The sequence below is a fragment of the Brachyistius frenatus genome, unplaced genomic scaffold (genome assembly GCF_029030835.1).
Source record: "Brachyistius frenatus isolate BFR_SWC_R1_liver_20210118 unplaced genomic scaffold, ASM2903083v1 Contig_286, whole genome shotgun sequence".
In the NCBI taxonomy this organism is placed as follows: domain Eukaryota; kingdom Metazoa; phylum Chordata; class Actinopteri; family Embiotocidae; genus Brachyistius; species Brachyistius frenatus.
The window spans coordinates 330,351-344,653 of NW_027210885.1; the positions used below are offsets into that span (position 1 = coordinate 330,351).

Consider the following 14,303-nt stretch of genomic DNA (forward strand, 5'->3'; position numbering starts at 1 on the left):
GCTGTGCCTACCAAACATCTCAGTTGCTGTGTGGAGAGATTTGACGGTGCGGCACTCCTGTACACGGACCAGCAGCACGGCTCTGCAATCCGCCTGTCTCCTCGCACAGCACAGCACAGCACAGCACGGCACGGCACGGCACGCATGTAAACGCCTCGGCGCAATCCGGACGGACGCGGCGGAGGCAACACGCATGCGAATAATTTTTTTTGTTTTTTTGTTTTTTTGTTTGCATGTCACGAGAGGAGGAACTGGTCGCCGGGTCCGCGGCTGTTTTGTCTTTTCTTACCGTTTCTGCCCCCCCCCTCCCCTCCCCTCCTCCTATGACACTCTAATTAATCGGCATGTGGAAACGCAGCAGGATTAGGAATTGCTTCATAGTGTGCCTGCTGCTGACGTTATGGACGGAGGTAAAAAAAAAGAAAAAAAAAAGATCTTATTTTTAATTTTATTTTTTTTTAAATTTGATTTTAATCAATGCTCATTTCTTCTGTTCTGCATGCATGAAATACGTGTTTAAATTTGACCGTTGTCAAAAGTTGGTGGGCGTGGGCAGATGTATGTTATTTGCGCTCCCGGCGTTGCCATATTAGCATCACATTTAATCGATAATTGAATTAGCCTAGCCGTCAGTTTTGGAGCATGTGGTCGTGTTTCCGTGACCTGCGTGAAGTCCAAAGGATCGATAACAGTGTACTCTCCATTTTGGTGAAATCCCGAGTCCCCGTTTTTTAAAAAAAAAAATTTAATTTAATTTTTTTTTTGGGGGGGGGGGGGGGGAGAATTGAGGCCTGAACCAAACAAGTTGTAGCCCCAAGTTGCATTGCATCACTTGGCTGCTGCAGCGGTTAAATTGATCCCGTCTCGAGAGTAAACCTGGTTGTCTAAAAAAAAATAATAATAAAATAAAATTAAAAAAAAAAAAAAACCAGCATGCAAACCGGAGGCTGCTCACGTGCTCCATTCATGATGGAACCAAATTAATTTTTTGGGGGGGGGGGGGCACAATCCACCCAGTTCTGCAAAGCCTTGATATTCGGATTTAATTGAGACTAAAAGACACAGTTTGGCCACTTGCCCATCTTTACGCACCAGATTAAGCGGCACAAATCGTGCGCTAGTCTTGTTTACGCGGGGCCTATATTAAAAACAAATTGTTTGTGTGTGTGTGTGTGTGTGTGTGTGTGTGTGGTGGTGTCTGTTTTTAAAACATGTTGTTTCTAGGTGGCGCAGTCAACCGGCTATTTCGAGCTGCAGCTGATCTCCGTGGAGAATGTGAACGGCGAGGTGGCGGACGGGGAGTGCTGCGACGGCTCCAGGAGCTCCCAGGACCTGCGCTGCACTCGAGACGAGTGCGACACTTACTTCAAAGTGTGCCTGAAGGAGTACCAGATGGAGGTCACCACCAGCGGCCATTGCACGTTCGGAGCTGGATCTACCCAAGTTCTCGGTGGAAATATGTTTTCTTTTAAGAGCGCCAAGAATAACCCGAACAAGATCGACGAGGCTGGCAAGATTTTGATCCCCTTCCAGTTTGCGTGGCCGGTGAGTGTGATTTTTGTTGTTGTTGTTTGTTTTTTTGCTGTTGTCTTTTTGGCAGATCATCCGACAGAACCCGGTTTAAAATTTGGGGCAAATTAGCTCTGGCTGTGACGTCTGTGCCCACGCACCTGGAGCATCACGTCCTCCAAACCGTTTAGGAATATTTCGGGACCACTCTCCCGTTCGCGCAGTACTCTATAACGGCGCTTGTATTGATAAAGTACCCTTTCAAATTAAGATCCATGGCAGTTGCGCTGTCCTTGCAAGTGAAACTGCAGATCATTTCCGGTTTTGACGAACCTGGCGGTCGTTTTCTTCATTTTAAGTTTTATTTTTGCAAAACGGCGGAAAATGTTCGTCGGCGTCCTCGAGCGCAGGATGTCCTCAAAATGCCCGAGAATCGGGTCTAAAAGCTCCCCGAAATATTCCATTTGTTAGATTGTTTCTCACATTTGAGTCCCTGGAAGCATCAGGTTTGTCTTCATATTTGTTTTAAATAATGACCTAAACGATCAATAGATTATCAAAATAGCTGCAGAATAACTTAACCCCCCCCCCCCCCCCCCCCCCCCCCCCCCCCCCCCCCCCCCCCCCCCCCCCCCCCCCCCCCCCCCCCCCCCCCCCCCCCCCCCCCCCCCCCCCCCCCCCCCCCCCCCCCCCCCCCACCTCACCCCCACCTCCCAAATTAAACAATTGTTGTTGCAGCTCAACAGTAACAGTACTGCTGTCCGGTAAGCTCCGGCGCGGAAGCCAAACAATCTGTGGAAAAGTTGCCTCTTCATAGACGACATCGGTGTAATACTCGTATCAAACATCCTTAACGATTTGTTCTCGGGTCACGGGCGGGTGTCTCCTGCGGAGGAGATGGACCTCATTAAAGAGGGGGGTGGGGGGGTGGGGATAGGGAGGGGGGGGGGAATGTTTAGCAGCTTCCTGTCCGTATAGAGAATTGACACGCATCAGGGCTAAACGATTGCATGCTCCGCGAGGATCCGGTTGCAGCTCCAGTGTTTCGCAGTGTCATCTGGGTCATCTTTTAAAGTTGCCCTGATATATGAGGACTGGCATTGTTCCAGCTCCGCCAGCCCGCACCTGCCGAGGGCTCACGATGGGGTGATTAGACCGGGGAAACGCTTTGATATGGAGATCCTGCCGGGCTGGCTGGTGGTGGTGGTGGTGGCGGGGCGGGGAGGGGGGCTGGAACATTGTTACTTCTCGTATGGAGTTGTGGAAAAGCTTTTCGCTTCAACATTTTTTTTTTATTATTTTTTTTTTGCTGATTCGCCATTTCAGATTTGGCGTTTTGACGATCCGTCTGGCGACGTTTGCTTTATGAAGATCGCCACTGCTGATGGATGATTTTTGTTTTGGGGGGAAAAAAATGCAAAGCTAAAGGAAAAAGGGATTTTTCTACAGGCTAGGTAGGGGGGAAAAAAAACAACCAAAAATCAAATTTGGACTCGCCATCTCTGAGGTATCGGATCATATAAAAGCGACAAGTCCTCACAGGTGAATGAGAACGGGATGATTGAATGGATGCTTCCATGAATTCTCTACCGGGATGATTAATGACCGGCGTGATGCCGCGAGCTGGAGATGTGCGTGTTCAGATGCCCGCGCGGCGAGAGCGGTTCGCCGTGTACTGCTGGCTGGTTTTGAGTACCCCCCCCCTCTCTCCCTCCCTTCTCCCCCCTCACCCCCTCCTCCCCCACCCACCTCCTCCCCTCCAGCACCCCACAGCTTCCTCTCCTGCTGTGGGTGCCAGGTGGCCCCTGGTGGCCCCTCCAGGGCGGTTAAACTCATCTGACGGCGAATGAGTGATAGCTGATGAATTAGGCACGCCAATAAGGAATGTAATAAAAGGGAAGGAGAGGGGAAAATAAATAAATAAAAAAAAGAATACTAAAAATATCACCTAACACACTTTTAGGTTTTGGTAACATCTCGTTCTTGCTCGTGCCGTACCGAGTTTCGGTGCACCTTTTTGTGATTTTGATTTGAACGACATCGTGTCGTAGCGTTTTTGAAACGAGGCTGCTGGTTTTATTCCGATTTATTTATCGTATAGTTGGCTGTCGTAGTGGACTTTGACGTACGAACCAGAAAATGTACATTGGGTACAGCTGAAATGGCAATTTTGAGAACAAATTCGTAGCAGTTTTTGAAGCAAAAAAAAAAAAAATGCCAGAATAAGAAGAATCCTCTAATTGCAGTTGTGAGGTTTGGTTGCTTTTCTTTATCAAATGCGACAATAAACTGAATGTCTCTGGTAGGTTGGACAAAACAAGACATCTGAAGGTGTCAATAACTGACCATTTTCCACAATACCTTTGATGTTTTGTGGATCACAGTTTATGCATTTAGATTAGACGAAAATTAATCAGACACAATTTGGTTAAACGATTTAGCGGCGAAGGAATTTTCTTTAAGCAAAAATCCCCGGCGCCACTCGGGAAAGAGATTCGGATCTGGTTTCCTTTGTCGTCTACGGTGGCGGTTTGAATGTCTTTGGCTATTCAGATGTTTTCAATATTATCTAGCAAGAAAAAAAAAAACTTTGGCTGATTAAGCAGTAAAATGATTGACAATAACTAACTTCTGTTCAAATTTATGTACAAAATAGAGAAAGTAGATTTCTGTGGTAGGTTTGGTGCTGATGCTCAAGCTGTTGCCTTGAAAGCAGAGCATATGTTTTCGCAGCCTTTTGCCGTCACACGTTTGATTCAAGTATCGTCTCTGTATTTATGTGCATTTAATGATTTCGGCGTTTCCCCCCCCCCCCCCCCCCCCCCCCCCCCCCCCCCCCCCCCCCCCCCCCCCCCCCCCCCCCCCCCCCCCCCCCCCCCCCCCCCCCCCCCCCCCCCCCCCCCCCCCCCCCCCCCCCCCCCCCCCCCCCCCCCCCCCCCCCCCCCCCCCCCCCCCCCCCCCCCCCCCCCCCCCCCCCCCCCCCCCCCCCCCCCCCCCCCCCCCCCCCCCCCCCCCCCCCCCCCCCCCCCCCCCCCCCCCCCCCCCCCCCCCCCCCCCCCCCCCCCCCCCCCCCCCCCCCCCCCCCCCCCCCCCCCCCCCCCCCCCCCCCCCCCCCCCCCCCCCCCCCCCCCCCCCCCCCCCCCCCCCCCCCCCCCCCCCCCCCCCCCCCCCCCCCCCCCCCCCCCCCCCCCCCCCCCCCCCCCCCCCCCCCCCCCCCCCCCCCCCCCCCCCCCCCCCCCCCCCCCCCCCCCCCCCCCCTGCAGGCGGCCCACCTTTTGTGAACTAACGTTATCGAGCTTCAGGGGAAAATAGCAAGGGTGTGATTTCACACGTCAAAGGCTGTATATATATATATATATATATATATTCAGTGTGAGTCTATTGTTAAAAAACCAGCAGGTGGTTTATCACCTGAGCCGTTACTTTGGATTTGTTAACCTCACGTTCTCCTAGAATATGAACCGCCGAGTTGCCTCTTGTTCGACTCCTTGACGGACACCTCGAGGCAGAGGTGAAGAGGGCTATTCTGGCGCGTTATCCTTCTGTTAAGTGCCGCCGGCGGATAACGGTGCACTATTCCAGTGCCAGGTGTCACAACAAGCCTGTCAGGGTCACTGGCTGCGGCGTTGTTGCTTTCCCCGCTGCAGAAACAAAGATGCAGTTGTACTGTTGGCCGTGTCATCTGGACGACCGCCCGTGTTCGAGCCCCATGTAAAACCAGCGACGACCGTCATCTCCCGGCGACGGTCCCGAAAACGAAACCAGGCACGAATTATTTTAATTTAGCTTCCAGACTCGCGGGGGTGAAGGAGGGAGGGGGGGGGGTGGTAGACTTGCACGGGTTTCCTTTTTTTTTTTAATGCTCTGGGCGATCTGCATTTATTATTCTCCCGATGACGCCCGGCAGACATCTCGACGGCTGTTGCAAAGCGTGCGCAAGTCAGTCAGTCAGTCAGACAGACGTCGGAGGGACGTCTTCGTTCGGTCAAACTTCTTGAGGTCTCGTCAAACTACTCTTCCACATAATCCGACACGAGCTGTGTTTTGTTTTTGGGGGAAATTCGGAATAATAAAAAAAAAATACCCTCTGATGCCTTTTAATTTTCTCAACTGGCTCTCGAGTCCCGGTCTGGTGTTTTTTTTGTTGTTGTTGTTGTTGTTGTTGCTCTAACTCTGAATATCATCCTGCATTTCTCTGGGAAAGGCGGCTGCTTCTGTTGGAGGCTCACGGACGTCGCAGCCTCGTCTCCTCTCGTCCCTTCCGTCTTGTCATCATCGCACCACCGTGATGCGGTCGCTAATGGCTGATTTACTCAGATTACGCGATGCTTATCCGTTCTTTGGAAATCTACCAGTGATGTTTTTCGAGCTCTGGCTTGTCCCGCCGGCGTGCCAGGAAAAGAGACCGACGGCCGCTGCTGCCTCTGAGCTCAGCCGGCGCTCTGCAGCTCTGGATTTACAGGAAACGTTCCCTGATGCTGCTGCTGCTTCTCTTTTCGTTCAGGCATTGTTCTTATTATAATTAGCGCAATACAAATAGGTTGCATTTGTTCATTAAGAAATACAAACAGCACATCTTAAAAAAACAACAACGAGACACTGTTGTTTTTACACCTCTTTAGTGCCAATTAAAGAAAGAAAATACAAAAAGTTGAGTATTTTTTAAGTAATAATGAGCGTTTGAGGGTGCTGGTAGGTACAATTTTGAATGCAAGTAGGCCAGGCTCCACAACCCCCCCCCCCATTTCTAGTCTTCAGGCTAGTCAGCGTGCATCTCCAGCTTCATACTGTATGTTACAGACGTGAGCGTCAGTCTTCTCACCGGACTGAAAGAAAATAGACTGAAATGAGCAAAGTTTCCCAAAATGTTTGAACAACTGCTTTAAGAAACGACGTTCAGGTTCGCCGGATCGGTACTTTCCCAGCCGGCCGGGCCCGCGTGGACATCAAACATTAACACGGCCGCTGATCGAGTTTCCATTTCGTTGGCCCGAGCCGCCGTGTGCACTTCAGGGGAGAGACGGGAGACAGGAAGCGAGGCGCACGTCTCACTTCCCCATCTGATCGCTAATGAAATTGCCGGTGGAATTTCTCCCTCCGGCCGCGTCAGCCGGACGTCCGTTCGATGTTACCGAATCCGCTCCGGACCCGGAGACGCGGCCGTCAGACCTGCCGTCCCACTCCGCTCCCAAACCGAGACGCGCGCGGTTCGCCAGAAAACCTGCCGACGCTCGGGCGGCGTCGGTTTAACCGTTCCCGCTTTCACTACGTTCTTATTCGGGCAGAAAGCCAACGCGGTTTATACTCTGAGGTCCTGAACAGCCCGTCTGTGGAGTTCATAAAGTGTGTGTGTGTGTGTGTGCGTGCGTGCGCGGTTTGTGTCGGTTACTTCGCTGGTGCGCCGCCTCGACGTGTGGATAGTCCCGCGCCGCCGATCGTTTCGAACGGCGGGGTTTCCTTCGCCGGACGTGGACGACGTCGTTCGCGTCGAAGTGTGACGCGTTGATCTGCACGGACCTGCCGGAAGATCGTGGTTTTTTTTTGTTTTTGTTTTTCCTGGCTCGAACCCAAAACTACCTCCCCGGATTTCGGCTCGCTCTCCCGGCCGGCCGTACGTCAGACGCACACGGTGTCGCTTTAGTACTCGTGTCGCCGTCGGAACTCGATTTGAATTTGTGTCAGGAGTAAGTGAAGGTCGAACTCCCCCGAGCCGTCTGCCCGTGCAGGATTTGCACAAATGAGCAGGAGCATGCGCACTCGGGAATACTCTCGAGTCTGCTGCGCAAACGACCCGCGCGGCGCAGGAGTTCAAACCTCAGCTGTTTGTGCGCATGAATACTTGGTGCGTGAAGTGCCTTGTGGGTAAATGCTGGAATTTGAAGGCTGCGTTGTGCAATTTATCTTCAGCTGAAACCAGTCCGACGCCAGAAAAAAAAAAAAAAAAAAGGCTTATACGGACACGCGTGGTGATCCCAAACCTTCGCCGAGATGGTGAACCCGGTGATTGTTACCGATTTGAAGCCGGCGGTGACCGTATTCGGGCGAGCCGGGGGAGGAGCGAGCGGTGGACGTCACTAAATCTGACGGGGCAACCCGGCGATACTACATCCCGCCCACCGACAGCTGCAACCTGACTGACTGCACCACAGGCCCGTCAATCAAATAGACACGCCCCCCCCCCAAAAAAAACAACAACAACAACACCGCTTTGGTTTAGCAAGCAAAAACCAAAATACCTCGCGGTATCGTAGTTTAAAGCGCTTCGACATCGGCCTCATTTTTCAAGAGCCGGAAGCTACGAACACTTCCACATCCAGTCTGTGCGTTTTGAGGAACAAGAAAATGTGCTCAAAATATCACCGGCTCTGTCCGTTGATGCAACAAAGGACAACCGGCAGGATGTTTGTGTTTGAGCTCACACCTGATACGGAGCTCGTCGGAGCTGTTGCTAGGAGACGGCCGCATAGGCCTCTAGTAAACAATTATCTCGCCTCTCTCTACCTCCCCCATCCGAGCTCCGGCGGGTCCCGGGGCGGCCTCGCGGAAAGCCGCTCGCACGAGTCTCACCTGCGATTCGGCTCCGCTCCGTATTGATCCTGCAATCGGCCGGCCGGGCCGATGTCCCGAGGTGCGGACGACGGAGAGCTTTTTTTTTGTTGTTGTTGTTGTTGTTGTTGTTTTTTTTTTGTGTGCGAGAGCTCTCCTCGATTGTTTGTATTTTAAGGTTGCGGTTTTCGCTGCCTCGTCTTCACGCGTTCCGCAAAGAGCCAATGTTGGTTGGTTGTTGTTTTTTTTTTGAGTCAATTTTCCCAACTTTACACAAGAATGATTGTAGGCACATTCAGTCAATATTATTTTTCTGATTTTACAGCAATTAAAGTCTGTAAAATGTCAAAGATGATGGAGTAGAGCAATTTTTTTTTGGTTTTGTTTTTATCAGGTTAAATGTAAGCGTTTCTCTTTTTGTTTTTGTGCCTAGTTTGAGCTCTGCAGCGATGCTACGTTTGTCTCTGCCGCTTGCAGAGTCCTGACGAGACGCTTGCTCGTCTTCTACAAGTAGGACCTGCCTCCCAGCCTTTATTGAAGTTTTTTTTATTTTTTTTTTAATTTTTATAATTTTTTTTACAGCCCCACCTAAACAACAGGGATGCTGTAGCTATCCTTTTATAGTACAGTGAACTTTGCGCTTCGGGAATAACGTCCAAGCCCCGTCACTGACTTGATGATTTGGATATCTGATCCGCTTGTCCGTGACCGTTGCAGTAATGTCTGAACTCAAAGAACAGATTAAATCTCCCGCTTCCATGTTACAAACTTCTCGCAATCCGATTTTCATTTAGATTTCAATTTCATGTCATTTTAAGGTTTTTTTTTTTTTTTTTACCTTTTGAGGACGCGGAGGTCAATATACTCACGATCCATCAGACACGATGCATATTTTTCTTTTTCTGTTTTTCTCCCTTTTATTAAATATACAAGTCATAATAGCTCAAATGTCTAAAAGAAATTACCGTTTTATCGCTCCTGCCTGATTTTAAATTATCACTAGTCTGGCACTGTTGATGACCTTTTAGCTTTAGCTGTTTCATGCAACACACACACACACACACACGGGGGGGGGGGGCTTTGACTTACACACAGCTTATTGCTTGAAATATCAGGGTAAATCGTTTTATTAACTTTACAAATTTAATAAAAACAAGTCGACCCAATCCTCAGAGTCATTTTTAGAAGATCGTCTCTGTGTGTGATTTTTTTTTAAATTTTTTTTCCCCCATCTCAGACTGACAACTTGAATATTACAATTTTTTGAAAAAGCCGACGTCGCGGCAAGACGTCGAGCTCCGGCACGAAGCGGCTCGTGTTCGAAGACGCTGCGGGAGGAAAAAAAAAAACCCGATCGGCGCTCCACCTTCCGGTTTTCTTCCCGGCAGACGCGGGCTGCACATTTTTTTTTTTTGCGTCTTGGATACGATCGGCCCGTCATTCCGAGTCGAACAGATAGCCGCGTCGCCCCGTCAACAAAGCTGCAGTGTAGTGGCGACTGTGCGACGTGGACAGCTGCCCCTGCGGAAGCCCGTGTGAGCCGAAGTCTGTCGTGACCATCTGACTCCACGCTCTTCATCTTAAATGGACGCGGCGGGGCGGAGGGAGCCGGGGTTTCCTCTGAGAACGCTTTGTTTTGTTCCTTCTGTGATTTCGCACGAGGCGCGAGCGTGCACAAGCGCTTCGCCGTGATTATTTGAAGGCTGTTTTCTTACTCGGCGCCTCAGGAAGGGGAAACGTGTTTCAGCCTTTGGAACAATTAACAAATCTTCATGTGGGTTTTGTGGACAAAAGGCGTCTTTTATATGCGCAGATTCCTTCCAATGCAACACTGCATTTAAATCCTTTGGAGCTTGTCACTTGATTTGAGCTTCTTGTGTTGGCTGTTCCAGTGACTTTCCACTAAATTTGGACATATTTCTGTCTGAGCCAGAACGCACCAGAGTCCCTCTTGCGCTGTCCTCCTTACCCAGATAACTTCCCAAAGCTGCCGGTCCAAACTGCGAGGCTCATTTATATCAACAGTTGTTTTTTAGAGATTAGGTGTTGCGTATTCTGGCTTTTAAAAAGAGACTTTCCTCCGAATTTTGCAAACCAGCGTCTCGGTTACAGGTCGGGCAGAGTGTGTGGAAAACCTGGCACCCGTCTCATTTTTTTTTTTTTTTTTTTTAAAAGGAGCTATCGTGCATGCTGCCCACCCGGTTGACGAGACGCATCCTGCAGCCACGATGTATGAAAATACTCTCATTATTCTCGTTGAGGTTGGAGCCTCGGGGCAAACCACCGTTTTAAGCCCTGCGAATGGTCCGTCATGGACCAAGTGGCTTTATCACTTTTGAATGGGTAAACCACCGAATTCAAATTTGGCTATGGGCTGCCATGGAGACATTTCCTACGGCATCGCGAGCCCCTTTTGTTGTGATGCTGCAGGTATTCCTTCAGGTCTACGAAGTAGCGTGTTTAGGAGCCTCTCGTGGGTCTGAACTCACGGGACACACGAGGAAGCTCCGGTGTTTGTTTGCTTCTGCAGAATCTCGGGTCAAAATGAAACTGATGTGGTTTTTTTTTTATTTCTTATATCAGGATGCTACTTTACCTGGACAGTGTAGCTTTTTCCTCCAGTGTATGGACACGTTTTAAACGGTGCTAAAAAATATATATATATATATATATTATATCCAGTGTTTATATTGCGGATTCATTTTTACTGCACAACATTTCCAAAGATTGTAGATTAAGACTTTATGTCTTGCGTCGTCTTGCATTCATTGCAGCCCGTTGCCGGACTCTCGTTAGTCTGAACTTGTGTTGGGCTGACGGACGCCGCCGCGGTCCGTTGCAGACGGCTGATAGTCATCACAATCGAATCGCCGCAATCGCATTTTGCTGATTAGTTACAAGAATGAGCTGCGATTAATTCCAATGATCATTAAGTTTTTTTTTTTTTTTTTTTTTTTAAACGAGCTCTGGAGGGCACAGCGGGACACGGTTTGATACCGATCTAGGAAAGCTTGCGATAGTTTTGTTCGGTAGACATCGCCCGTCCGCATTCTGAGTAACCGGTTTGATATTGAGCGTTTTTCAGACCAAAACGGAGACTGAAACTCATCAACAAAGATCTGTTCGTCTGGTCAGTCTGTTTAGGGGGCAGAGTTTATACGAAACAACTTGAATGCCGGAGGTTAGTTTTGATTTTATTGATGGGTTCGTCAGCGTGGTCGCACAGCTGATCCCTTCGCGAGGGACTGTTTGGTTTTAAGCATCAATAAATCCTCACCACATTGATTTATGACACAACTGCTAACAAATAAGACCGTGCGGACTCTAAATTATTTGCACGCTGTGATTTCCAGGTGTTCACAAGAGCATAAAGTACACTTGCTTGATTGAAGCCTTTTCCTAGTTTTTTTTTTAACAGCTTATTTCTAGCTTTGTAAAAATGACTGGAACAGGGCGGGGTGGTGGACTGCTGTCAACACATTGCTGATGTATAGTGGTGAGTCGTGCGTCTCTGCGAACATACTCCCGCCCTGCATGGTGGCGTGTTCGAGTGCACCGTACGTGGACGTTGCCGTCGCTCGCTGCGTCCCCCTGCTTCTCGTTAAATGAATGGTGTGCAGGTGCCAGAGGCTCCTTGCGGGGGTAATTAAAGCGTGTCATTACATGGGCAGTTAAATTGTCGCTGTGCTGTTGAACCTGTTTGAAATGATAATGGGCTCGGCTGGAGGTGGTGCCGTTTGGCTCTCCGGTCGGGCGCCTTGTTGCTTTGGATCAGGAATCAGCCTGGTAATGTCTCTGAAGCGCGCTTATTTCCGCAGTAGCTCTTAGACTTCTCGAGGCAAATTAGTACCGGAGGAAGTAATTAACAAATATCCAAGACTCCCGGATAATCGAGCTTTAACCTGATTGTTTGAAGCCCTCAAGTCGTCATATGCAGCTCAGACACGAGTATCAAATGTATTATTTTTCAATCGTTTTCTGACCATCAGCCTGGTCAGACTCGTATTTTCAGATGAGGCTCAGCCATGTTTTGATACAATAGTAACACGTCCTTGACTGAGGAATAAAAATCTGTCTTTGATCCATTTCATTTAACCTTATTATTGGCATTTTTCTTTTCGGAGCAGGACATTTTTCTGTCTTGACAGTAGCACCGCCCCTCCCCACCCATCTCTGACCGCCTAGTGGCTTTCGGTTTGTTTTCGGGTGACTGTAATGGACGTCTACGCCGACGCATGTGTTGGTGTTTGTTTTACGTGTCGCATAGTCTTGGATCATGCTGGTTAATTAGCACCAGGAGGGGAGGGGTTTGTTGTATTGGACGTGCATGGGTAATGACCCTGTTGGCATAGTAGCAGCATGCTCAATGGGCCGTGTGTGTGTGTGTGTGTGTGTGTGTGTGTGTGTGTGTGTGTGTGTGTGTGTGTGTGTGTGTGTGTGTGTGTGTGTGTGTGTGTGTGTGTGTGTGTGTGTGTGTGTGTCCCCACAGCGGGTATACACCACCCAGCCAAATGCCTTGCCTTCAGCGCGACATCTCTTGGAACATTACTCTGGCAGCACTCGTAGCCGTCCACCTTAGAGATATGACTGCGTGTCTGTAATCTGCTTCTTCAAACACACACGTAGTTGTAATAAAGGAAATAAATCTTGCTCAACCTGTCTGCTAAGGTTCTTTAAAAAAAAAGACTGCTATTGTCATTCATAAAATAAAGTAAAATTCACTAGTGTAGTATTTTCGATTGAGGCTCACGGTTGACTGGTTGTTTACCTTCAAGCAACTGTGATGTGTTTGTTTTGTGGAAAGAGGCCGTCGCGCTGTCCGGAGACGGCCTTCTTTCTCTCACTGTGGCGCTGCAGTGATTAGTTTGCTCAGATGATCTGTAGAAAATTAGTCTGATGTCATTCGGGAAACAAAAACGCCAAATATTCAGTCGTTCAGGAAATTGGAGGGTTTGATGTCGGTTTGTTTAATGTAGTCAAATCATATTGTTGTACATTTTGAGCTGGAAAAAAAAAAAAAATACATAAAATGCCCGTGGAACCTGTCAAGAATTTGTTTTGCTAGCACCGGGCAGTAGTACGAGATGTGAAAGGCAAATAATAGATTCTAATAGATTCCCCATCAGAGTGTGTTTTCTCTTACTTTAACATGAACCCTAAGCAGTGGTGTCCAATGCTTTACCTGACCCCACCTTCATTCTAAAGTTAACCAATTATCTAAGTGTGGATTATTACAATGTAATGAGTAATGCTGACTGTACTTGTACATGTTATTTTGGACCTCTGATGTCTGACTGTAAACCTGGGACAGGAAAAAGTACACAATGTTCAGCACTGATGTCAGAAAGGGTCAAAAACCGTTCAACGTGTCCGTCTCTGCCTGCCAACATCATCGCCACATATGCGAGGATTTTGCCACTGGAGGTCTTTGATCCTTTGCCTCTGAACAGATTGAGGAGCTCGACCGAGAGAGATTTCCATTTGAGTCGCACCCTCCCGGCTGAAGTGATGTGAATCTGGTTCGGCTCGACTTTTTTTTTCTTTTCTTTGCATTTTACCCTCAAGAAGCTGTTCCCCCCCCACCCCACCCCACCCCGCCCTGCTCCAGACCTTGTCGTACCCCCCTGCCCCCTTTCAGAAACCCTCTGTGGCTGTGCTCTCTGAAGGTGTCTAGACTGTGTGACATTCAGCCTGTTTGATGTTCCATGCATTAATGACTTTCAGTATCATTAGGAGCCAGTGACACCAAATTATTTAACTCGCAGTTGGTCTAATTAGAGTAAAAAATGTATGCAACTGGACATTTCAGGGTTGATTAATGTAATTTATGGGCCTTTTTTTTTTTTGGTTATTATTCATCTGCAGACAGCAGTGCTAACTAAAGCTGATGGATCACTGCTGTTATTAATCCAGGTTTTTACCATTTCTTCCGAAGATCAATGTCAGAAAAAGGTACCAGAAGCAGCCCATGCTGCTCGTCCCCATGGGTCCCTCCTAGCTCGGTGGCCTGGCTGGAATAGCGTAAACTCAGCCCTAGTAAAACCAAAAGCTGGGATTGACATCACAGATTAATGAAGATTACATGCGGCGATTACTGGCCACGGGATGAAGCGTGATGACCTCATGTCCCATCAGAAGGCAATAAATCAAGAGATGTCAGTGGAGCTCCCTGTGGAGGAGCTGGGAACACAGAGGTGGACATTCAGGTCACCTCTGGGTGACATGGGAAACCGAAATAGCTCAAGGTC

At 49.0% G+C, this 14,303-nt stretch overlaps 1 protein-coding gene across 2 annotated transcripts in view; it reads left to right on the plus strand.

Moving 5' to 3' along the window:
* Positions 1 to 223: 223 nt before the first annotated feature.
* jag2b (jagged canonical Notch ligand 2b) overlaps positions 224 to 14,303 on the plus strand; it is a 45,992-nt gene continuing 31,912 nt past the window's right edge. For both annotated transcript variants that reach the window (XM_069722347.1, XM_069722348.1), the window contains exons 1-2: positions 224 to 410; positions 1,225 to 1,545. In XM_069722347.1, coding sequence (XP_069578448.1) covers positions 345 to 410; positions 1,225 to 1,545 — 387 coding nt within the window. In that variant the 5' untranslated portion in view covers positions 224 to 344. The remainder of the gene's footprint in view (positions 411 to 1,224; positions 1,546 to 14,303) is intronic.